This window comes from Telmatherina bonti (assembly GCF_933228915.1).
Source record: "Telmatherina bonti genome assembly, chromosome: 24".
Lineage (NCBI taxonomy): Eukaryota > Metazoa > Chordata > Actinopteri > Atheriniformes > Telmatherinidae > Telmatherina > Telmatherina bonti.
In genome coordinates this window covers 26,846,706-26,873,528 of record NC_136633.1, presented here as the reverse complement: position 1 = coordinate 26,873,528, position 26,823 = coordinate 26,846,706, and the positions used below count along the sequence as shown (strand labels likewise).

Genomic DNA, 26,823 nt, shown 5'->3' with positions numbered 1-26,823 from the left:
GGATATAAAATGGTGCCATTTGGCTCGATGGCGAAGGCAGCTGGTGGAGGGTTAGGTGTGCCACAGCAGTCTGGTGTTATCCCCCTGGTCAGTTACTTACCCCAAACCAATAAAGACTTATGTATAGAGTGGGTTCACTGTTTCCAGCCGCTCGTGGTAAACATTCTTCACAGTTACTAAATGAAAACATTAAGATGGTTTTGATCTCAGAACAGATGCGTCTAAGTCATCATCTGTATCATTCCACACAGTGTCCAAGCTGCTACCAAATGGTATTCCTAGCAGTGGGATGGTTTTGACAGGGAAAATGCACTCTGTTCATCATGATCATGTTTCACTACTGTTTAATGTGATCTCAGATCAGAAAAATAAGATCACAATTATCTCAATGTGAGCATTTCTATGGTATTCTAATACTCTCAGTATGGTATGTTTAATGTGATGGATCCTATATAGTATATTGACTTAAAAGAAAAACACAGTAGCTGTTTGCTTCGTGTTGGTGGGACGCCATTTTCCCTGTGAGAGGGGAGTAATAACTTACACTGTGGATGCATGTGTATCAGAGAATATAAGAGTAATCATTCAAGACAACAGAGTATTTGTTGAGTAACACAAAAATGACTTCTTATTTACATTTTCATTGATAATTTAGGGCTCAGTTAAAAAAAAAAAAAGAAAAAAAGTGGGTGATGGTCGCTGCACTATGGTCTGGGTCAATACTCGATTCTGATTGGCTGTAGGGTATCCATTAAAAAGTGTTGTAGGTCATCTGTTAAAACAAGTTCCAGTAAAGTGTCCTGAGACAACATTGTTGTGAAGTGGTGCCATACAAATAAAGCTGAATAAAAAAAGAATTAAACAGCATTGCTTTACTTGGGTGTCTGGATGCTGTCAAGACTTGGTTGAGTGAACATTTTCTTCAACTAAATTACGCAAAAACTTAAGTTCTTGTTTGCTCCCCAGACAAATTTTCCCTAAAGTAGCTGGGAGTCTCGGCCCGCTTGTCTGTTTTATTAAGCCGTCAGTGAAGAACCTCGGTGTAATCATGGACCCTGCACTTTCCTTAGATGCCCACATAAAGTCACTTGTCTGTCCCTGTGTTTACCAAGCTGAGGCCAACTGTTTCACCATCTGAGTTGGAGAGGATCAGTCATTCCTTCATCTCCACCAGGCTTGACTACTGCAAGTCCACCTTTACTTGCCTTAACAAAAAATCTCATCTTCAGGTTGTCCAGAGCACCGCTGCAAGGCCACTTACAGGATCATCAAAATGGATTCCTGTCAGCACGCTACTGATCCAGCTGCACTGGTTGGCCATCACTTGCAGAGTACACTTCAAAATCCTGGTTCTAACTTATATAGCCCTACATAACCAGTCGCCTGGTTGTATTAGGGACCTCTTAAACTCATATGTACCCGGCAGGTCCCTGAGATCTGTTGACCAGGGTCTGCTGGCTGGCAGAGTCTACGCGGTTCAAAACAAAAGGTGACGGAGTCTTTGCAGCAGTTGCCCCTGCTTTGTGGTACTTCCTTCCTCTCAGTCAGAGATCAGCGGAGTCAGTGATTGCTTAAAAAGCAGCTTGAGACATAGTTTTTAATCTAGCTTGTACTTAGTTTTATTTGCTTATATGTTTTTTTCTTAATGTTGTATGTTGTTTAAGTTTTTGTGTTTTGTTGTGAAGCACATGGGGATTTTTATCTGGAAAGGTGCTATACTTATTTACACTACTGCATTTAAATTTAAATAGTTTGTTGCCTGTCTTTTTGTCTTCCATACCTTCCTTACCTGCTTGATACAGATTAAATATTGGATTATATTTATAAAAACAATTCAGGATACACTTACTTGCTCAATACAAATGAAATGATCAGAGTGAATGGTGGATGATATTTCTTGCAACAAAAACGATTTAGGAAACTATCTGTGGACTTTGATTCTTTGAAACAAAATTTTGTAAAACGTGCACTTCCCCTCTGAAACAATACTTTGTATCATGCAACATAACATTTAGGACTCTTCTAACTTCTCTCCACTGTATGTTACAGCAGTGGCCGACCAAGCTGCAGGTTCTGTGGCCAGAGCCGGTTACCTTGGCAACATTTCACAATGGGAGAAACTAAATAGTCCACTCAATCTCTTATAAAAAAAACTTATAATTTTATTGGTAAAAACTTACAATAACCCATTAATAATTTATTTTAATATTTCTTTTGTAAGTGACCATGATGTTAGTGGGATAATGCCATTCAAGGTGTGCATTATCAGAAATGAAGACACAACAGGGAGGCGTGAACCATCCGATGCGAAGCAGATTGCATTATCCCTTCCATAGCCAATCAGGCAAAACATTCAATGCCAATGCTCAAGGTTTATATCATAAAATATTATTATTATTATTATTATCATTATTATTATGGAGCATAATGAACCAATAACGCAGTAAATTCAGTGAAAAGATCATTTCTGATGTTACATCATCTATAACATCATGTGCAACATGCTTGGATCTTCTTTACATTACTTGACTTTGGCATAATGTTGCACTTTGGTGGCTGCATAAAGAAGCCTTCTTTACATGCATCCTGTCTCTTCTCTGAACTCAATCCAGCCGGTAAAAGTCAGTCTGATGCTGACTCTTGTCTCATCTCTTGCTCTGTCGCTTTCTTTTTGTTTTGCTCTCCTCAATGATAATTCTGTTGTGTTTTATTGCTAAATCAGCTGTGGTGCATGTTCAGAGTGGTAAGTGTTGCGCTTGGAAGAAAAAGTTGTGAAGCTTTGGTTTGCTTCTGGACAATGACTGTTTCAGGATTATGCATAATAAATGGCAGTTAGCCATTAATATCATCCATAAGCACATAGTTTTAAGTTTGTTAAGCTATTTAGAGATGCTTAATAACAGGGTGTTTTCCCCATGACCCGGATTCAGGTGTGTGTGTGTAAGCAGGTAACAATCTAAAACCTAAAAGGTTGTTGTCCTTGAGGACTGGATTTGGACAACCCTGCTTTAAACCAATAACACTGGAGGAACTCAGTAACTGGGACTGAACTGTTGGTTTGCTGAGGTATGAAATGCATCCAGTGAGAAATGATTTGCTGCTTTGCTGTGATTCATTTGTTCCTCCAAGGACTGCTCTAATTCCTGAGGAGCCTCCGTCTTTCAAACGGCGAGGATCCTCAACTAAAAATACTGCCAAGAGTCTAATCCAAATGTAATATGTTAACATATGCAAACCCTGATCGTCTATAGGAAGCCCACTCCACAAACAGAGGAGCAATCCCCTAACTTGGAAGAATTGAAATGAGTCACATTGACGGAGAAGCTCAAAATGCAGCAACGCAGATGTAAATTTGGATGAATCCACTTTTACAATTTAACACCGTGTCAACCTATAAGCTGAAGAGAAAGAACCAGGAGAATCTGACAAAAGCAGGGGGAGATGTAAGAGTCAGGTTGCAGCCATTCGCAGGTTCATTACTTGATCTTTAAAAGCCTCACCTCGAGTGATTTCACACCAGAAGTACTTCAGAGTGTCTCTCTTTGATCTCAGACTCTGAATAGCATGAAGGCAGCAGAACATGTGATATAAACGCTGATGAGCCACAAAGTGATGACCACCGCTGTGGCTCCTTAGCATCACACCAAACCCTGAGACATGCACTCTGCCAGACATCAGCAGTTGCCCTTTAGTATCTGGCACCAGGGCATTAGCAACTGAAACTTTAAGTCCTACCAGTTGGGAAGTTAAAATGAAGTCAAAGACACACATCATGGCAGAACCATGCGTGCATCAAAGGTTACGGATATCCCCTAAATGACATGTGACAGTCTCTATGTTATAGCTAATTAGTGCAAGCAGCTCGTTCACAAGACTTCAAGACGTTCAGAAAGACTTCAGGTTCACTGCTCATGTGGTCGACCAGTCAGTTTGCAGAGTTTCTTTCAGGATGTGTGTGTATTCATGAACTATATAGACCTGTTGTTGTTTACATTAGTCGTTACATTGGTACTTATTTACCTGTTTTTTGGACTGCTGCTGCAGCTGTTTTAAAATTGCCCCTAAGGGACAAATAAAGTTGTTTTTTTTTTTATTTCAATTTTGACAACAAACATGATTTTTAAGGTCTGCGATCATCGTTTCGCCAAGCACTGGACTTACTTTCCTGACTCCACTCAAAATAACTCACTGCTTAAGCTAACACTCAACTATCAGTCATTGTAATTGATTGCTCCAACATGGTGGGCTTTGATTCATTGTGCACTTCAGAAAATGCATTAAAGCAAACACACAACACACACACACACACACATATACACAGCATCCAATAACCTAATCCTCCCCTGCCTTTTGAGCAGGTCCCTCCCCCTGTTGAAAGGCACCATGTGTCGCTGTATAAAGCTGACTAATGAGCCAGTCGAGAGTAAACGCCCTTTACCTACAAGGTTAATAAGTTATTACTATATAATCAAGCTTGTGCAACTATCCACTCTACTCAGTCTATTTCCCCAACTCAAGTGTTGCAAAACTGACAGTAAACACCCTGTGACAAATTAATACACTTCCATTGGTTTTTTGCTTATCAGTGTGTTCAATTAATGTAGCTGTTGGATTTAAGCTCACAGAAATTTAAGATAAAATGATCACTTTTGGTAATATGTCTTTGCCAACCTGCAAAGTGTAAATGCATTTCTCAATATTAGCAAATGCCGGCCTGGTGGCAGTTGGGATGGGCTCCACTCCTTCACGGCCCTGAACAGCATGGAGCAGGTTTAGAGCAGGAATGGATCTTCATTATGCCACCATTGGCTCCAGCAAACAAACTGCTACCTGCCCAGCACCCAGAGGAACTTAGCAGCTAGCTAGTGAAGCATGTAGCAAGCATGGAAGCCAAATTAATACGTGCCATCAGGTTGATGGAGAACAAAGCAGAGCATTAAAGGACACAAGTTAACTAGTAGTTGTTGTGGCTTCTTGGTATAAACTGTTGCTCCATGTGAGATGTTCAATAAATCTTTAGCATCTGCTGTGGCCAACTTGTTCTCCATCACAGTGGTGATGATTTGGTAAAAACTAAATACAGACATGGTACCACCAATATGTACAATACTCACCTAATTTAAAGTAGAGCTATTTGTGTACTTTAATGGTGGGGAAACTGCATATCATGATGTATTTGGTAGAATATTAATAATATGCTAAATATTAATGTATTTCCATTACATCTAAGCAGCCGTTGATCGTATTGGTTCTATAGAAAGTCCAATGTTAGTATTAATAGAATAAATAATTGGACTAATCTGGCCAGCCCAACTGCCCCATCTCTTTCTTTCCATTTTTCCATCCATCCATCCATCTGTGCTCATTCCAGTGCAGATTCACAGTGGAGCTGGAATCTATCCAAGCATGTCCTCTCTTCGTATAAACATATGAACCAAGGTACCTCTTTTGCAGATGATGTATATGATCTTCATGGCTGAATTATTCTAACTATGGGGGTGTTTACAGTTAAGTTGAGCTACAGTTCCAACTGAAAATTGACCATCTAACTGGACCACCGCTGTTTTGCCAGTATATGTGTACTGGAGGGGTATCATTGAATTTCTGACCAGAATATTCCCAAAAGAATGTCAAAAACAGGTTTAAGTCATTCTGTTGCTCTTATTGTTTGGTGTGTAGGCATGATTGCATGTGCAAGTTTAACTAAATTCTCTTCAAAGGTTACCTGAGGGTTAATTTTTTGTGGCTATAAAATCAGAACTTGATCATGTGAATGAAAGAGGCTTTATTAGATGTATTAATTACACTTGTGCTACAGTTTTGTTTTTGTTTTTTTTTTCCCCCAAAGTGATTGAAACTTACACATGAGAAGCACCGGAGCCCATTTGAGTCTAGCTGAATGCTTACATGCAGGGCTAAATTGATTCCCAGTTAAAATCATGTGGGTTTTGTCTTAATCTGAAACTGATTGGTTTAATTTTGTACAATTTGAACTGCGTATGCCTTAAAAACATTTTGAATCAAACAGAGACGCATAAGCTTGTTTCATTTTCAACTTAAGTATTGAGTGATACAGTGTTATTTATTCTTTTTTGTATATCTATGTATTGGTTATTTAGTTACATAAGCTATTTGTTGCCCTATGTAAATCAAATAGGCTTGTGGGAAAAGTCACATTGTTATTAGACTGTGCCAGCACTATGTAGATTTGAACAACCTCAGCTGCAGCAAATCATTAAAGCTGATTGCAGCACCAAAGCTAGCATTGGAAATAAATGTCAGAGTTGTTGTTTCCCAATTGACGAGCACAGAATAAACATTCAGTCTTGATTTCATTATGTAAAAACTGTTCAAATTTGTAGAGAGCAAATAAAGCTGACAAAAGCCTAAAGAAACACCCACACAGGGAAATCCCCAGTGACAGAAAAGTGCTCTCTTTTCTTATTTTGCTCCATGATGGGCAAACAAGTGTTGCCCCTTAATTTGGTTCTTAAGTGTGCAAACTGGCAAAAAAAAAGCAGCTTTGCTCGTCCAAATCGAATCTCAGGGCTCTACTTTCAGTGTGATTACACAATAACTCTGAGCTGACTGATTGTCTACCTCTAGAAGATGCTGCCAAAATGACTGAATAGAGAATTGTTGGACTGGTGCTGCCTGTTTCTATTCATGGCGGCTGCCACAGCGAAGAGGAGAGTGCTAATGGTGCTGCATAGCAATAGCCAAACCCCTCTTAGAATCAAACTAATGAAACACAAGGAAACTTGTGCTGAATGTTGGCGCTGAAGACTGAATCATTCACCATTTTCTTTCTAACAAGTTGGTGTGTTTTTGATGAAGGAAAAAAGAGGCTGATGTGTTTAAAGTCCCTTTTGTTCTGTGTAAAAAGTTAACAATGGATTTCAAGGTGGTATCGTAGCCTTTTCATTCCGAACGACCATAACCTGCCGACATGTTAATGAAAACGTCTGGGAAGCCTGAAATTTTACCATGCAAACAAACTTATAAATCATAAGATGACAGCACAAGTCCCTTGTTTTCTTTCTTTTATCGAAGCAGCTTTTCCAGTGCCCTCAGTCGTCCTGTGCTGAATTACCGTCCACATCTTCAGTCTCACTGCTTTGCTCTGTCTCATTCTTAGAAAGGACAACTTGTGAAGGCCACACAGTTACCGACTCCCCAACTGCACCAAATGGCTTACTGCCCTCAATAGGGAAATAAAGAAACAATATAACATTAGAAGCAATGCAGAGGGGGTTTCATAGTCATAAACAATGCTCTGTGGAGCATCGGCCAGTGCTCTTTTGGCCAAAAGATGAGAGGCTTCATTGGAAATCAACAGGAGAGGCCTCTTATGCAGCTCTACGATCTACCCACTGGGATCCAGATGATGCGTTATATTCTTTGTTTCAGACACACAGGCAAAATAATCCCCAAAAGTGGCAGGGGACCTTCCCAAATGCTTTCTACCTTTTGTAGAAATGGATTTCTTCAAGTAGAAAATGAAATCACATACCTTAAAACACAGGAATAGTATCCAACATCATCCAGTTCTGCTGGTCGGAACCATATAGCATCTTCCTCTTTACTCATCCGTGTGCCATCAAAACTAATGGGTTCCTCAAAGTCCCCGTGTCCAGCACTTTTGTACCACATGAGACTGAGTCCTGTGCTCTGGGCATGGGTGTAGTTGGCTCGGATATATCCATAGAACAAAGCACATTTAATCCGCACAGGCTCTCCCAGAAGAACTTTGTATTTCAGGTAGTCCACCGACCAATCTGTGCAGCCTTCCACTGAAAGAGACAGAACAGAAAATGTCATCAGCAAATGCAGTGGACTGGAACGAATGCCGCGAAATGTGCCAAGTTTGTATTTAACTTATAAATGACCAAGTCATAGAAGTACATTTTACCATTAATTCACTCTGTTTTCTATTTAAAAAGCACTAATGGCAGAAAACCACATTCAACCTGAAACACTCAGATATTCCTGCAAGTCTGTTTATTTCACAGCTTATCAGACTCGATGTCAGACTTAAATGCTGCTAGAAACATGATTACACCAGTAATTCAGAGCAGACATGAGGGTTTGAAGTTGCCAGATATAATTCTTGCAGATTTCTCACACACCAGTCTAAACTGACTTTCTGATTGAAAGATTAACATGTGAAATGTCTGACTGGGTTTGAAAAGGACTTTGGGTTGGTGAGCTGTGGTCCGTGTCTCAGAGCAAGACTCAGGGGTTGGTGAGCTAGCCTTGTGGGCATCACCATGCTGCCTCACTGCTAACAGGGAAGCAATTGCCATGGTAACCAACACAGCATGGGTAACCAACTGTGCAGCAAGTTTACCCATCTGTGCATCTGTACAGCAGAACATGTGAAACGGAGTTCCTATTCATAAGAGGTTAAAACAAGGCCATGCTGTACTGTATGCCTGTAACTCCTAACAGTAGTTTCAGCAGGCTACACCAACAATGAGGAGGGGATTTACATTATCTTTACATGAAACGTTTGTTTGACCAGGAGAATAAAAGCAGAACATCAATTAGTGTAAAGCCCATCCCTAGATGCAAAGGCAACATCTTGTAAAACTTTTCTGAGGGAGGCATGTTTGTAAAAAGATAAGGGCAGACCAGAATCAGCTGTGTGCATAAAAAATACTCTGAGGGACGAAGCGGGCCTTCAGGCTTTATCATAAAAAGTGCAAACGTAGTCGAAGGGTTGAGAGTTGATGATGTGCCTCAGCGCTCAGCAGTCACTTTGTAAGGGTATAACAGAAACTAAAAACCCTGGAAAGTAAAAACAGATTCAAGATCTGACTAACAGCTGTAGCTTTGGACTCATTCACATCAGATTTTTGATTCGAATCAGAGCCCGTTTGCTTGGAAAGTCCACTTCGTTTGGGGAAATGTGAATGCGCCAAACAAATTCTGAATCATACCAAAGAAACTGACTCGGTTCACCAACAAACACTGCCTGTTTCAAAACGACCAAATACAGGTAGCGGGCTATAATATAAGTTACTTCCTGCATGTGGCGTAGCATTGCATTGTGGGTAAATCCATAGCGATGGCATTAAGGGTCCTCTGCCTCGCCAGGTGTTCACACTGCGTCCATTGTTGCAGTGGATTTCTGCAGTATACTTGCATAAGACACAATAAAAACCCAAAACAGCCATAGTTTGGTCTCCATGTTTAACTGGCAGGTGGAGGAAACAGAGTTTTCTTCTTCACGCAGGTCTTGTCCTCTTTTGCTAGATACTAGTGCAGCGCCACCTCTGGTGGGAATGGGGATATATTATAGTAAAGGTTTGGCGCATTTGACCAAAGTACAGTGTGAATGCGATCTCGGCCTGAATGGATACACCCCCCAACAACTGAGCCGAGTGCCCAATCGGACCGAGCCTACTGGACTATCCTGAATGCTTCCATTGTCCGCTTTCATTTTTATGGAAAGTGGTGATGAAGACTAGAAATTCAACAACTCTACAGCAACAAAAGAGCCGGAGGTTGTAGCTCATTCATCCACTTTCTACATTGCTTAGTTTAGTTTAGTTTAGCGTCCCGGGGGCTGGAGCCTATACCACCAATTAGCAGACGAGAGGCAGGGCACGTCCTGGCTGGGTCAGGGATTGGAAACTATTGTAAATCCAGTTAAACATGAATGAAACATTTTTTGATAATAAAAACATACATCCTACTAGTAAAAAACAAGCTCAATTCCTGCCCCCCCTCTCCACTGCTTCACCCACTGCTTTGCCCTTCCTTTATAAACATCTGGCGAGCACAGCTGTCTCACATGTTTCCATGTCAGAGTTTCTATAAATGCTTCATTTACCAAATATGAACCTTGTAACCAATCAGCAGGCTGCACTGAAATGGTTAACGGTTCTGACTTGTGTCATTGTGCAGTGACGTTTTGGGCAGTAAACTGTGAATGCTGGGAATGGCAGCGACAGCACTGGTGGATGCTTTACATGTCAGAGAAAGCATGAAAAATAAGAAAAGACGCAAGAGAGAAAAGCATCATTTCACAGCCAGCTAGAGGGGAGTTTAGGGAAAGAAAATGTGTTGGTAATCTGTCCGACTGGAAAAATGAAGTTTCGTGCACAAAAACTGAAGAAGAAATCTCTAAAGAAGCAGGAATTATATTTCTCCAATGAAACTGCTTTGAAGTATCACGCTACAGAAAAATACTTATCTTTGGGGAAAAAAATTATATTTCTTTCAATTTAAAAAAAAAAAAAAAAAAAGAAAACTAGAAAAGTTCAGCTACCTTGTTAGTCATCCTTAAGTTTTATTAAATCTCAACCACTCTCCTTTGGGACAAATTCAGTCCTTTAATGGGCAAACAATTTTCTTTTTCCAAAGTACTACTCTCCACCCTAAACTACACAGAGATTGTTGGGAATGAGAGGCTAATCAAGGTCCAATTGATCTTTTTTTTTCCTCACTCTGGGCTCTTTTGAGTTTGTTCGCTTGATTTTTGTTCAACTGCTAATTGGTATGCATTTCAGCTGTAGCTCATTTCAGCTGAGTTGTCTTGAAATATGATGGGGAACAGAAAGTTTAGCGGTTCAAAAAGAAAATGGATCCAGCGAAGATGCAGCATTTTGTCTTGAAAGAAAAACTTCTGGATTAGACATCATTAGTTCTTCAATACTTTCAAGCAACAACAGAAATGTTTGAACATTTAAACCTCTGACTAATTGTGAAACAATTTTTCTTTATGCAGTCCGCAGGGCTGAAACGGCCTTGGAGCACCCACACATACTGCAGTTCATAACTTTGGCTGCTTTGCACAACACACTTTTACTTCACAGGAATATGTCAGACTCCAACCACTGGGTTTAACTTTTGTTGTACTCTAGGGGGGAATAGACAGAACACAGAGGGATTCCAGGACATTTATACACTTTCCCAATAAAACCAATGGGAAAGTCTATCCAAATGTTTTGATTGGTGGTGTATATGATGGTAAAGGCTCAATTATATTCAACACAGAAGACTGATATGCAGACAGAAGGACAGTTTCTAGGGACTTGGCTACCACTGAGTATCCCAGAGGTAGTAACTGCGTTTCCATTGCATTTTTTTTTTCAAAATAAAAACAATATTTGTAAGTTTTGATAAACAGCAATTGTTTTAATTGAATAGCGTTTAGCATATTAGCCTCAAGTCTCATAAAATCTCGTTATTCTTGCGAGATTTTACAAAAATTGCGCCTCATGCAATGTTTCTATATAGCATTATTTTGGGATTTTCTCCTTGCTGTGGAGAATTTGTTACGGCTTTTCAAAGCTTTTCTCTTTCATTGTCTTTAAAACTCTAAATTTTCTGTTTCTTCCACACCACGCCATCTTTACAGGAAATAAAATGGTTATGACTCCTCATGTCACGTCCGGGGACATGTAAATGTGAAAAAAAAGTGTTTCCATTCAACTTTTGCAATATATTTCTATATTGAAATGGCTTAACTTAATAAAAGCATAAAAACGTTTTAGCGAGATTTGAGACTTTTTTTTTTTATGTAGGCGTTTCCATTGGCTTTTTTTTTTTTTTTTTGGGATATGTAGTTTTTGCGCAATTCTAGGTGAAATGAAAACTCACCTACTGTTATGCTATGTGGCTAACATACAAATGGCAAAAGGAACAAACCAAAGAAATTTAAGAGGAACAGAAAGATGGCGCTGCTAACTGAGGTAGGCATGCTATAGCTATGTTAGCCAGCTAAAAACTGTGGTTGTGCTACACTCTGGTTTCTTGCTGCTAGATATTGGGTACCTGTCAATCAAAAGGACACACCCCAAACAATTTCTAATTTTGAGATGAAATTACTTAGAAACGGAAGTGTTATAAAAAAGAATAAATAAATAAATAAAAATCTCCCCCCACAGTTGTCATGGTAAACCTGACCTAAATGGATTATTGAACCAGGCTGTAAACATGTTTATTTCTGCTGTAAACGTGTTTATTTCTGCTGTAAACATGTTTATTCCTGCTGTAAACATGTTTATTCCTGCTGTGAACTTGGTCTTTTTAACATGGGAGTCTATGGGGATTCACTCTGTTTTGGAGCCCCTAGTGGATGAAGGGGGAACTGCACTTCCACATAGGGTTCACTTTTAACTCTCCAAGGTTTCTGCTTGGTAATGACTGTTTAGGTCTCTTGTTCTGTGTGGTTTTTGCTTTGATCAGCTCTATATTAGTAATTCTACCAATATGGGGTTGAGACCCAGTCTGCTGCTACAGTGTTTTACTCAAAGTGGAAAATGGAAGTTAAAGATCATTAAAAAAAATACAATCATGATCATTTATCTTTTTGCTCTATATACACCTTGTAATCTTAATGGGATCAAAGCTGCTTCTTTAAAGTGACTAACATGCTAACAAGAAATAAGAGTCAAAAGAACAGCATGTTATCAAAGATTTAAAGACAATATTTCAACTGTTATAACTGTTGGATCCTATGACATTATTTCACACTGTTGGTTGCCTCTTCATCATGTCAAATATTTAAATGCACGGCTGTCGCTCACTGATCTAATGTTACCACAGTGATATTCCATCCCACAACTGTAGGGGGTCCCAAGGTGGAAAAGACTTTGCCAATCTTTCTGGTGGTGCTTTAAATGCATTTAATGTGCCCATTAGTCTGACATTTTCCTTAAACTACACTCAGCGGTAGCAGTGAGATGGAGAGGTCTGCAGCATCCTGCTGATCTGACATGATCGTAGCTGTGCAATTAAAGCTTGAGTTGTGGTTTCCAATTGGGGAATATTCCAACACAAATTTCTCATGCAATGGTCAGACGTGACCCTCTAAACTCAGAATTTCCTCTGTTAAATGTGACTTTCTGCAAGCATGGCACACAAAAATCCATCTTACATTGTTGTAGAATATTTAGCAGGAAAAAAAATAAGCAGATGTAATGTAATGGAAAGCAATGTGCACTCGGTGAGCTGCCCACCAGCAAAATCCTTTCATTGTGATGAAGTCTTTCTGTTTCTATGGTAACTAGGGGGTCGACCGTTGCTTATCAAGAACTTGTTAATTAGTTTGTGGACGATAATAACTTGAAGGCTTAAGGTAAGACAACCACAGCCAAGATGGTTTCTCTTCTAATTGTGCTTTCTAATTGAGACTGAGGTGTTTTAGTCTCACAACTGATAAAAACAGGAAGCAGGTAGACAAGGTCGTACAGGTAGGCAGCAACTCCAACAAAGGACCAGCAAAATGACTCGTTAAGTCATACATTGTGTTTATGATTAGTAACCAAACTGAGGTGATAAATATATTAAAGTAACATCTCATTTAAACTCAAAGAAAATATGTGAGAATAATGCTGCATCATTGTCTGTTGCTGCTGCTCTGGGATCAGTATGGTAGAAATCTGCTACTAGTCCACCGAGCACCACTAGCTGACTTCTAAACTGATCTCTGCACCGCTCACCGGAGTCTACCAACACAGACAGAGGAGGAAAAGACTAATTTACTCAAAGGTACCATCAATTTGGCTGTGCAGACTGGACCTGGTACCAGAAAACACAGTAATTGTTTTGCTACCAAACATCTAACAGCCTCACTCAGTTACAGCCTATTTTATCAGCCGAGGGCATAAAATGCTGAATTACTAATGATATCACGTGCAAGTCCAATTCTAGAAAAGTTGTGACACAGAATGTTATTGATTTGCTAATCCTATAAACCCATATGTTGCTCCTGATAGAGCGTGGACAACATGTCAGGTGTGGGAACATTTTACCATTTCATGGTAAAACTCAGTTTGCATATGATAGAAAAAGATGGTTTTTGTGTCTGTAAAGGTCTGGGAGTCACGAGACTGGTTGCTGGAGTTTTAGAAGAGGAATGTTGTCCCATTCTGGTCTGAGCCAGGAATGAAGATGGTCCTGGACCTTACAGACTGGATCTAATATATCATGAAGTGGCAAATGTTGTTCTGTTAACTGAGTTGGAGTCTGCATGTACGGGACCCAACTATCCAGGTTCTGCTCATTGCTCTTATAGTTATGGGTAGTCTAGCCAACCATTACTTATGTAGCAATGGGGATGTTACCTGATGCACTGAGAAGTACCTCGCTCTATTTCTCTAATATATTAATGTATAAATATATGACAATATTGCCGTCTCTAACTTATTTCTCCTTTTTTCCGCAGGTCTTCCTGAATAAGTGCAGTTGTACATGTTGATCTGTCTTTCCTGTCGTCTCCACCCCAACCAGTCGAGGCAGATGGCTGCCCTCCCTGAGCCGGGTTCTGCCGGAGGTTTTCTTCCTGTTAAAATGGAGTTTTTTCCTTCCCACTGTCGCCTCGTGCAGCTCAGGATGGAGGATTGGATCCAAGTCATGACTCGATGTAATCAGTTGGTTTCTCTTATAGGATATGTATGAATTGGCTTGAAATGATGTGGATGGAAAGTGTCCTGTGACAACATTGTTGTGAAGTGGCGCTGTACAAATAAATAAAGTTGAAAGTTGAAAGGTGAAAGGTCTGGACAACTGCAAGGCCATTTCTGCACCCCGACAAGTCTCCTGTGAAGCCATGCAACACCGTGCATCGGACAGGCAGGCATCTGAACTCTTCCCTGTCAACAGGTTCCCTTTCCTCTTTAGTCTGCACAACATGGCAGAAATGTTTTGGCTTTTCCTCCTGAAGGCGTCGCCACGGCAACTCATCGGCTTCCAACTAACAAGCCGATACGGAAGCTCTGTTTGCTCGGTTGTATTTTGGCACGTGTTTTACAGCTGATGTCTTTCCAGATGCAACGCTTTGCATTCATCCGGCCCTCAGAGAACACTCGTGTCTCCCTTTGGGGACAGGACTCAAACTGCCAACAACCGGCAGGACAACCGGCTCTACCACCTAAGCCACAGCCAGGCACCATGACGTGGCATCATGGTTTCCAGGGAAGTCCAGACAGCGGTGTTCCTGGATCATGATTACTTTTGGCTTCTTCTTTGCATGACAGAGTTTTAACCTGCGTTTGTAGATTTTAGAATGAACTCTGTACACACAGTGATTTCTGAAAGTCTCCCTGAACACATAGAGTCCTGCCTTTAGGCTTTAAAATCAAAAGTTTCCCCACAAGATCCCTCCTCATGCTTAGAATCCTTTCATGTTATTCACTCCACATGGTAGGAGCTTCAGAATCGTCACAGTTTTATGTTAAGGAACGCCGAGTTGTGGCCATGTTCCCATCTGACAACTCTGCTCCTCTGAAACCCTCTTCTTCATACCAAATCATGTCACCAACCTGTTGCCAGTGATCCAATTTGATTTGAGCAAATGATTATTTTTCAGCCTTCTGCGATGCCATCTAAGTCAAAATGTGCAAATGTTTCCATACAAATGGTAAAATGTCTCCTGTTCAGCATCTGGTATGTTGTTCCTGTTCTGTTGGGAGTGAAATTATGGGTTTATGAGATTTGCAAATCACTGCGTTCCATTTCCATTCCTCACAGCATCCCAACCTTTTTGGAATCAGGGCTGTATAATTAAAGATGCTTTGCAGTAGCATAACAATTAATTCTAGCACAGAGTTTCAAACATATCCACAGTTTTGACTGATTAAAAATAAAAAAAATAAATCAAATTTTATTTAAGACTGAACTCCAGCCCAACAGTTTCAAAGGCTTTGCTGCATTTATCTCTAATGACGCCACGAGCAGCTTGCCAGCACTAGCATGTGTTATCTTCCACCAATCCTGAAATTGCCCATTTCAGACTTTTGACAGCGGTTTATTGTTTCTCTCAGTGTGGGGAGGGATTCTGCCTAATCTGTTGGCAGGATACAAACATGGTACAAAGCCTAATTGAACTCTTAACATTTCCCAGCTCACCAGATTTCTATTTGACTGCATGGTGAGTGGTGGGGGAAACAGCTCCAGCAGTTCTTCAGAGACTGAAACCGTCATAAGCTGTGTTTGTGGGCGGCGCAAGAACCGTAAACCCCCACGACCCGACTATAAACATAAATGATTCCTCAGTCAGTGTTTGACTGTGTCCAAGGTCCCAGCTGCTGCAGCCTGCAGAAACGATAACCGATGACTGTCAGATGTTGAGTTTTGCCAAATGATCACTGAAATGTTTGCACGATGCTCTGCATGGAAATCAGGACCTAACAGAGTCATATTCACGGTTTTCATCCTTTGGTTTTATTTATAATTGGCAATGCTGTTAAGATGGAGAATAGACTGTATATAAAAGATGGGTGGAGCCTCCATGACGTCACCCGTAGGTTTCTGAAGAGCTGAATTGAAGCTCGGTGGGCGGTTCCTACCATCACCATGTTGGCAGGGGCATGTGTGTCGTCTCGCCCGGAAAATACAAATATGGCCAAAGAGGCGGAGCTGAGAGGGGGGCTGTGAGCGTCATGGTGGATGATTGACATCGAGCGAACTCCGAGCTTTCTGTAGCTAAGAGCTAACCGAGCTAACCTGGAGAAAACAGGAGCTAACCAGCTAACAGAGGTAAGCGGGCTAAAGCTAAGTCATGTTGTTAACCGGCTAAAAACCGCGGTTGTTCTACGTTCTTCTGACTTGAAGTGGGAGATCGGGTACCTGTCAATCAAAAGGACACGCCTCTAAATAAGCCGAATTTCGAGATGAAACTACTTTAATTTAAGTAATTTAAATTAAATTTCCTAACATTTTCCTTAAACCGAAAATGTTTCATTGTACTAGGCTGTAAACGTGTTTATTTCTGCTGTAAACGTGTTTATTTCTGCTGTAAACGTGTTTATTTCTGCTGTAAACATGTTTATTTCTGCTGTAAACATGTTTATTTCTGCTGTAAACATGTTTATTTCTGCTGTGAACATGTTTATTTCTGCTGTAAACGTGTTTATTCCTGCTGTGAAGTTGGTCTTTTTAACATGGGAGTCTATGGGGATTTGCTCTGTTTTGCAGCCCCTAGTGGATGAAGGGGGAACTGCAGTTTTATGCACTTCCACATAGGCTTCACTTTTAACCGCCGAAGGCTCCGTCCATCTTTCTTAAACGATCTATGAGACGGAGCTAGTGGTCAAACTGTCTTCTTTTCATCTTATTTACCTTGGTCTAATTATCTGAGGACAGATTTAATTTATCTAAAGATTTTTTTTTTTTTTTTTACCCCGTTTAAACTATATTTATTAGATTTATCATCCATGGCCTAAACGTAAACTGGAACTTCACCAGTGCTGCCCTCTAAATGACAGAGTAAACGTCACATAAAAACCGATGTAGAACTGGCTGAAAAGATGCTGCGCTGAAGTGGCCAAGATTACATAAATAAACAAGCACGAAATACGAAAAAAAATATAACAACTGCAATCTGGTTTAAAGGGCAGCACAATAAAGCTAAAGAAATGTTATTTCATCTTGTTCTTTCTACATTTTACTGTCACATGAGAGTGAGTGTGTGCTCCTTCTGGAGGGGAGGTGAACAGCTCGTAAATTGGGTTACAGGTGTGCTGAGGGCTAATCGTATGCAGATTGAGTCAGGTCGCCACGGAGACTCACTCAAAGTGTCTGTTCTCTCATAAGCACTCAACAAGATGGTTCGCCACAGTTTTTCTCCATAAAAATCTCTGTAATTCAGTGAGAACGACATGCATATATCAGGCTGATTGAATAAACACACAAGAGTCTGGTCTCACATCTCCACACACACACACACACACACACAACCTATGAGGTGAAGCGACGTCGACCTTTACTTGCCCTCGAGAAGCATAGCACCTTAAGCTGGACAGGATCCAGGTCCCTAAAGGAACTTATCAACTTCACAGCCACTTTAGCCGAGAGGAAGGAGGCTCGGGGGGGGGGGGGGGGGGGGGGGGGGGGCAGATGTCTTGAAATCTTGACCTGCCATTTTCCAGCTTGTGAAAACGCTGTCGCAGCAGAGTGGGTCTCAATTAAGAGGGAAATAGCTCTGATGTGTGGGAACGGTAACCTCTTGGCTGCCAGCATGCAAGGGGGAGATTACCTGCATGATTGAGGTACCTCCAGCAGGTTGGAAAGAAAAAGAGAATGAGTCATCAGCCGATACAGCAATCAGCCATGGAAATCTGCATCGAGTCCATGCTCACACACACACACACACACAGGATGCGAGCGCAGGCGGGAAGAGGCTGACGATGCAAGATGCTTAGAAGGATAAAAATACAAGATGATGGGCAGCTAATGAAAGGTTGGAAGCTGCATCTCCACCCAGCTGGCCGGGAGCGATGCTCCACAACATACAGCATGTCGGTTCTGAGGTGTTTCAGTAACGGTAACCATGCCTTCCACTCTGGCAGAAGCTGCAGTTCTATCCTGCAGGGAGGAAGGAAACCCTGCAGACTAATAATGTACAGAAGGAGAAGCAGGGGGTTGGACTAATCTGGACCACAGTTCCTGGTCAGCAGGACTTTCTCTGCTGGTCCTGGTGTGCAGAAGCAGCCCGGCACAGCAGGACCGAGGCAGAGCTGCCAGACGCCACGCAGACTTAACATCATACTCTCCTTTCATCCGTTTCAGGGCCTCCATGTGGTCTAAAAGTCGGTAAAGTGAGGTTGAGGGGATGCTTTGGGACGTGGCAACTGGTCCCATCCACCCGGAGATCAAGGTTCAGTTGCTTTAATTACACTGAAATCAAATTAAACTTTATTTATAAACTAAAAGTTCTTCAGATCATTTCTGCATATTAAAATAAAGCCTTCACACACACACACACACATACACACACACACACACACACACACACATTAATGGCCCATGTAAAGAGAAAAAGGTGGCTAACATGTTATTTTCTGCTTTGTAAAGGGATTCCAGACTTGGCTTGCATTCACACTGGTTCCATTTAGTCCACTTTAAACGAACCTTAACCCACTTCCACAGATAGTTTTTTATTTTACCTTTATTTCAGCAGGAAAGTCCCAATGAGGTTAAGAAGCTCTTTCTCCAGGGAGTCCTGACTTGTTACATGTTGACATGTTACCACTCAAACAGAACAGATCATTAAAAACAACTAAAGGAGGACGTCTCAAAATCTCTCATTCTGGACTTAAAACCGTTCAAAGAAATAAGTTGGGACAAGTTCCAGTCTCTCTGCAGAGTTCCACGTAGACGGAGCGGAGTGGACAAAGACCTTTTTCCCAGTTCTGTGCCGGCAAATGGAACAAAAGCATCAAACGATCGTTTGATCGCAATAAATAAGAATCAACACGTCTCTGTGTGATTAAATCCCAGATAGAGGATGGCAGCAGCCCAAGCATGGCCTGATAAATAATCTACCAATGAATGTTCTCCTGATGGACAACGAAGGCCGTCCTACTTTAGAATACTAGTTTGGTCCATTTGGACTCTGGGCCTGATGTCGGTTTTAGTAGTTTTCTTTTTCTACTTGTGTTTTGTGTTGGTTCTGGTTTGTCTTGCTTGGTTTTATAGATCCTGTTTCTTTTTGCTTTGCTTGTCATTAGTTCCCACAGCGTACGGTCTACTCCTTGGTTTCTGATGTCGCCTTATCCCTGTCATCCTCCATGGTCCCGACCAGTCCTCCCAGTCCTCCCAGTCTTCCCCTTACAGTCTTTATGAGCCCATCTGCTTTGTTTGGTTATTTTCAGCGTGTGCTGCTTTATCCTGCTGTGGCAGTGCTCTTAGTTCCATTCAACATCATTTCTTCCATCCAGTTGCCTCCAGCCCCAGCCCTGCGTTTGGATCCAGCTTCCACAGGACCCAGTAGACCTGCTCTGGTCTGCTTGCAGGTGAACCCTGCAGTGGGATACCTGGACTGTGAAAGCAACGCAGCATCCAGTGAATCAAAGCGGTAGGATGGTGCAGGATGCATCGCATCACGGCCTCTCCTGCTGCTCATACTGGACCACATCAGGTTTTAACACCAAAGCTAAACCACAATCCTCAGGTCTGGATGAATTCTATGTTGCTTCATTGATTACCAGTGGAGAACGAGATGGTTTCATCTCGAGCCAATCGATGGGCCAGATTTCGTTCTTCTTTCTGGTTGTTTGGGGAAATCTCGCTTCCTGCTGAACAGTTTTACCACTTCGGTCTGTTTGAGTGAAAATGTGAAACCAAACCAAAGAAGTGAAAAGTCTTTGGAATTTCAGGCCAAATGAAGCCGAGTTTGCCGGATTATCCTGCTGGGATTCCACCTTAAAACAATCAATCAAATCAAAGATACTTTATTCACCTCGAGGGGAAAATCAAGGTTCAAGCAGCTCGTCCACCGTTTGACATGCAGACATTTACATTAATGACAACAGAAGAATACAGAACCAAGCTGAACTTAGGCCACGCTGACAGTTTTACCAGCGCCGCCTTACAGCAGATACATCAGAGGATACATCGAGAGGAAAAAAGGTCATGTGACTCCGGGCCACTCGACGATGCAGTCCGGAAAGACGGAGAAAAGAAACAATCAAAGCTCGTTTGGTTCACATGAAGTTAGATTCTGTTTCAGATTCAGCAGAAAATAAAGTGGAAATATTGAAATATTTGAGTTTTTCTCCAAAAAAAACCATGAAAAATAACTGCAACCTAATTTATTTTCCAGTGTCTCAGCTTCCCAGTACAGTTACTGGGGCGGAGCCTCTTCAGGGTTGTAAACATGTGGATTTTATGAGTCCTCCTTTTCTTTAGTGGCTAATTTTTATTTTTATTTCATTTCTTTGGCTTTTAATTTGAAGCTCTTTGTGCTACATTTTCTACTGCATGAAAAACGCTTCATGAATAAAGACTGACTGGACGACTGCACCGCCACCTTTCCTACCAGTTAGAGAACAGAACTGGAAAATACAACTTCCGCTTTGTTGGAAGTTTCCAAACCACACCCGATCAGCCGTTTGCTGATCGATCAGCTCGAAGCAACAAGACTCTAGCAGCGGGAAGGTGGCATGGCTCAACCCACAGCGGCTCCTGATCTCCGCAGGACTGAAGCAGACTGGGATTACTGGGAGAGAGAATGATAAACTGGTTGGTTTGACATGCGGGATGAAAACGAAGCCCTCCAACAGGACAGACATGGAACCAAACGAGAAACTTTTAACGGTGGACTTTAGCTGATCTTTCCCTCCGAAAAGAACCAGTTTAATAAAACAAACTTCTAACTGGAACGACTGGTTTTCTGGGAGAAAAATATTCAGATTAATGCAGATGAAGAGGAAAAAGGTGATTTTTGCTGCAGAGCCTATTAACTGATTGCAGTGACATTTACCTCCCATCCTCCTCCCCCTTCCTCCCCAGCTGATAAAGCCCCCCCCGTCTCGCCTGCACTTTACTCACACGACACTTCATCTTCATTTCGTCTGCTTCGTCTCTCTTTCAAACTCGCTCTCTCCCTGACAGCCACCGGCCTCTTATTTATATGCAAATGCTCATGTGATTGAGAAAAGGAGGGGAAAAAACAAACAAAAAATCTGTTTTCTTCCTATCGTAAAATAAACACTGCCCCCCCCCCAATCCCGTCGTCTGTATCAGATTCCGCTCCTCTGATTGGACACGGCTTCCAGAGAGAGCGGCGCCCGCTGGCTCCAATCGCAGGTTAAACGCTGACGGGGACAGGAAGCCGGAGAAGGGGGTGACTTTGCCAGCAGTGAAGGGAACAAGGTAGACGCTACGAAACTAACACCTTCTGCATGTGGGAAGGAGAGAGGAAGGTTCGCTCCAAACTAAAGAAAGGAGGATTTCTTCCCAAACATGGAGCAGAAGCTGGATGTTTCCGATCAGTGCGCGTTGGGAATAAAGAGACTGGAGGTTGGACTCATCGCAGCGCTGAAGAGATAAACTGCATGCAGACATGAAGGAAACCAAACCTGGTCTGAAGTTTTCACTGGAACAGAAACTAAATAATCCAAAAGCAGGATTTGGTTCCTTCTGAACATCAGAGATGTGACTTAACGTGTTTTTATTCTTTTAGTTTTCACAGAAAATCAGAGAAACTTGATCATTTCATGATAATGTATATCATGTGACTCCAGGTTTTTATTTGTGCTCATGCTTTCATGAACAAACAAGATCATTTTCCTGACTCTAGACATAAAGCTTTTTCCTCTCTAGGTTAAAAACTTTGACTTAGCAACACTGTCTGATGCATGTTTGCATCGTTTGGCCACAAAAGCTTCTGATCCAAGCTGGAGCTAAACTGGATCAGTTTAACCAGCAGAACTCCACCAAACCATTGCTATTTGTTTGGTTTTTTATGTGTTGACAATGATTGTGGGCGTTATTTTTAAATTTGAAGCTTTCTTTGATTTTTTTTTTTTTTTTTTTTTTTTTAAATTTGTTTTACTGTTTATTTCAAACTGTAATTAAATTTTACCTCTAACATGAATATAAAACGACAAAGCAAACAAAATTAAGAAAAAAAAACAATATACAAGGGAACAATCTATTGTGTTAAAAAGGAGAAAAAAGTGTAAAACTTTTTAAATCCTCCCCTTTTTCTGATTGTCAATGTTGCACATCATATAATGTCACTAACTACAAGTATAAACCCACATGTAAACACAGAATTCCAGCTTCAGACGTCACACCATGCATGTCAGCCGAGCCCACAAGATCTAAACTCACACATCATCACCTACATTATCCGTCATCATGCAACCCAAAACATAACGAACATTATTCCATCATATCTGTTACGATGAACCATCATCTGTCTAAATACTCCAACATAATCCATCCATATGTTACCTGCAAACGCATATTAACCCTACTCATTCCCATACCTTCTGAAGAGACTCTGTTCATGTTGTTTCTGAAATAGGATGATGTTTGGACATTGTTTCATGAATCCCACATTCTCATCATAAAGATTCCTGAAATCAGGCGGTGATCCGGATCACTCCTCAGATCTAATCCCTCCCGGAGACTTCCTGAATGTGTTCATGTTAATGTGTGCGTTGTGTTGCTAACAGACGCAGCCGTGACTTCAGCCTTGGCAGAAGTAAACATGAAACAAACAGGGAAAAATAAAAGGTGACTTTCAGCATTTGTGTCTGTTATCATCCAATCACATGCAAGCTGTTAAGAAAACACCTTCATGGGATCAAACCTGTGGATGATCCCACTGTGCTGCTCAGGTGTAAACAGGAGAACTGCTGCTGTTTCTGTTTGCAGTGTCAGATCGTGCACGAGCATCTGTGTGTGTGTGTGTGTGTGTGGCTTGCATCATGTGCAGATGTAGCCAAGATGGGGCTAGCGGGGGTCTTGTTAAAGGACTTTGTGTAAAAACAGTGTCGGTGCACCGCAGAACGCAGCCTGCTGCAGGAATATAAGCTGAACGGGTTACTGGGCTTTTTGTTTTTTTTAAAATAATTTATATTAAATTAAAATAAACATGTTTATCTGCAGAGAGAAACTTTAGAGTTCTTCTTTTTTTTCCTCTTTTTAATGAGAAAAAATAATGAAAGTCTAGTTCTGGTGCAGGCGGGAACGCCTTCCTGTAAATTCCTGTCTTGCATTGAAGTAGAAGAAGCCTCTGACTGAACACACCTGGTTTTCTCAGAGGAAGTGGAGAAGTGTGTATCATGTTCAGCAGCTTGTGCAGAAATCTTTGTTCCAGAGTTACATCCTGCACATAACCAGCCCTGTTGATCGTTTGGTTCAGTTCCTGGCTCTGATGCTGCTGCAGAGCTCATCGTTCCCATCGTTTCCATGGTTTCCATCGTTCCAATCGTTTCCATGGTTTCCATCAATTCCATCTGTTTTATCGTTTCCATCTTTTTCATCGTTTTGTCGTTCCCATCGTTAACAGGTTGCGCCGCCGTCAGTTTCTTCTTCATTGTTTAAACAAAAGGACAATACTGCCCCCAGCACTTCCTGTGGTGCTTTGTGCCGTTTGCTTGGTGTTTAGAGTTCTTATACTGTCTCAGAAGCCGGGGTTGGTAAATGGCGTTAAGTTGCCTGGCGCAGCGTTTTATTAGCAAAGACATTACGGCGTTTATAACGCGGCGCGTCGACAAGGAAATTTTGTGTCGATGAATTTTCATTTGTCGACTTTGTCGACAAATCGTTGCAGCCTTACACACATCCTTCAGTCTAACACACTGCAGTGTGTTTGTAAGGTAGCCATAAAGTTCATGAAGCTTTTCGCATTAAGCAGTTTGGATTGTATTAAAAACACAGGAAATCAGAGATGATAATCCTCAAAGAGATTCCTTATTTGTTCAGATGAGACGGCTCTCTGAAGGTGAGCAGGTGATGGCGTCTTCTACACAAGACCAAACTCTAAAGTCTGAAAAGTCTTGACTTGCTTATTAAGATCAGCCAATAACAGTCAGTCAAGGACTTTTATCAAAGTTTCTCTTCTGTTGTTGTTGTTGTGTTAGTAAAGTGGCTTCAAAACAAAAGAACTACTGTCCCAAACATAATAATAACTAGAATTATAATAATAATAACAAATAGGCCACTTCTTTAAGTACAATACCATACAGACATGATTCAGTCAAACTGGCTGGCAGATTTAGTCTGCTTTTATTTATACTGGTATTAACTTTCTTTACCTTCTTTACTAAGATTTCATACAATGATTATATATGGAAACTGATGCAAAAAGGCGTCTCATACGAAATGATTAAAAAAAAGAAAAACTGGGCTTTTAAATGTTGCACTGCTTTGCATTTATTCAGAGGAACATCAAAAGTAAGCTCCATTTCCACATGGATGGAAACAGCCGGACATAATTCTTCAAAGCAAACTTGTTTGTGTGGTTGATTATAACCATGTTCCCTTTTATGTTCAATCACAGACGTAACAGATTTCTATATCACTGTCTGATGCTCATCTTCATCCTGATCTTCTACTCCAACAGAGAGGTGATTAAGTCTCCTGTACAGCAAATTTATTCTCCTGGGCCTTTAAATGATAGAAATTGACCAGTATCCATGTTTACTCGCAGTCTGAGCCTTTTTAAAGGGAACACTTCATAAGAAGCAGATGTAAAAGTGATCCTATTATGTCTGGGCTTTCTCCTCCAGAGAGAGCACTATATCATCAGAAAATCATCCCTCTGTTCCCTGCGGCGCCAGTAATCCTCTCATCTAACAAACAGCCTTGGGAGGCATTGAGACACACAATATAAACAATACTGACTCCTGGAAAAAAAAAAAAAAAAGGAAAACAAACAAACAACAAAAAAATGCCTGAATGCTGCATTGCAGACATGACTGCGCACACAAGACAAGAGTGTGAGTAAGATATTGTTTCCCCACCCTGAATGTCCTCACCCAGCCCACACAGGTACAAAATGCATGAGAAAACACACGTATGAGCTCAAAGAACGGGCAGCAGTGTCCGCCTGTTCTCCTGTGCCGTATCATGGCAGTGTGGGTGCACTTATAGCCGTGACTCAGACCTTGCCGGTCCACTACGGACACCAACACACCATTTGGGCGTTGTGCTCCGATGCCCCCGCAAAATGAGCGTTGGTGAAAATAGAGCGCGGCCAGATGGCCGAAACGCCTCGTCACATCAGCCTCTGCGTCAGCTGTCTGTGAAATGATAAGATGGCGAGAATATGGAATGAAGCGACGGCGGCAACTGTCCTGACGGACGCTGGTGTCACATCTCGTATGTCAACTCTGGTCTGATTTTTTTTTTTGTCTCCCAGCTTTTCCCACACTTAACTAGCAGAGCATCACCTTCGTGCTCTCGTCCCCTCCATCTCTAAGCTTATTCAGTTCTTCTTGCGGGAGGGTGACGGGAGGCTGTGCCAGCAGTTCAAAGAGAGAAGATTATGATTGAGAAATGATTCAGGCGTCACATCAGCAAGGACAGTAAGGTCCCCGAAAGCCGCCCATGGAAGGGCATCCGTGCAACAAATCACTCCAGGCCTTCACCGATAATTGAGCAGTCATGGATTGCAACTCAGTTTCTGGAAAGATCTGCCTTCAAGGTTGAACGAAATACAAAAAGAAGAGGGCAAACCAAACATAATGCAAATTTGCAGACTTGTAGAGTAAAGCACAAAATCATAACTGCATGCTTACACATGCACACCCCATCCACACAGGCAGATCCGCGGAAACTTAGTGGCCTGGAACAAGAGTACAGCCAGAGCTTCCCATTAGAGGACATTACTGTCAAACACTGGAACGAAAACTACCTGCTGTACACTGATTACCGACCCACCTCCCGCTACAATTCAATTACAGACTGGATAATATGATGCACCGCACTCATTCTCTGTGACAATGTTAAGCCAGTGACATGGGGAAGTGGTGACAGCTGGTGGGATGCTTCCTGACAATGCCGATGCCTTTTTTTCCCCACATTTCTGCACAGGATGTGGTATTTTTGGCTCTGTTTTTCCAGCTTGTCTGGTGCTTCAAATATAAATCTACAGGTAACAAACAGGGTATAAAAACCTGAATGTTTGCTTACCTTTGAGATAAAATCTGTCCTTGACTCATCACTGGAAGCCAACCAAGGTTTCACAAATCCATCTAGTCTAAGACAAGTTTTAATTCACGATGACATGTAACTTTATACAGTAAGCCTAAGACTATGGCTTTTCATTATGGTATCCTAAGGCCTGACCTGGTGTTGTGGTCCCCATCCCTATAAAAGGTCTACATAATCGATCTCACTGTACCCTGGGAGGATTTTGTGGATGAGGCATATGAACGAAAGCACCTAAACTACGCAGAGCTACCTACTGAAGCACAACAGCACAGCTGGAAAGCAGAAAACCAGCGAGAGGAGGTTTGGAAGCAGGGGGTTTGTGGCAACAGTCACCACCAAACTTCTGACAGACCTTAGAGTCAGGGGCCAGAACATGCAATCAGCCATGAAAACTGCCTCAGAGGCGGCAGAGAGAAG

At 41.6% G+C, this 26,823-nt stretch overlaps 1 protein-coding gene across 1 annotated transcript in view; it reads right to left on the bottom strand.

The window, feature by feature from the left end:
* LOC306773712 (interleukin-1 receptor accessory protein-like 1) overlaps window positions 1-26,823 on the bottom strand; it is a gene marked incomplete at both ends in the record, with an annotated part of 317,198 nt that overhangs the window by 222,211 nt on the left and 68,164 nt on the right. Inside the window, one exon of the mRNA XM_079263606.1 lies at window positions 7,514-7,793. Within this exon, the coding sequence (XP_079119732.1) occupies window positions 7,514-7,793 (280 nt within the window). The remainder of the gene's footprint in view (window positions 1-7,513; window positions 7,794-26,823) is intronic.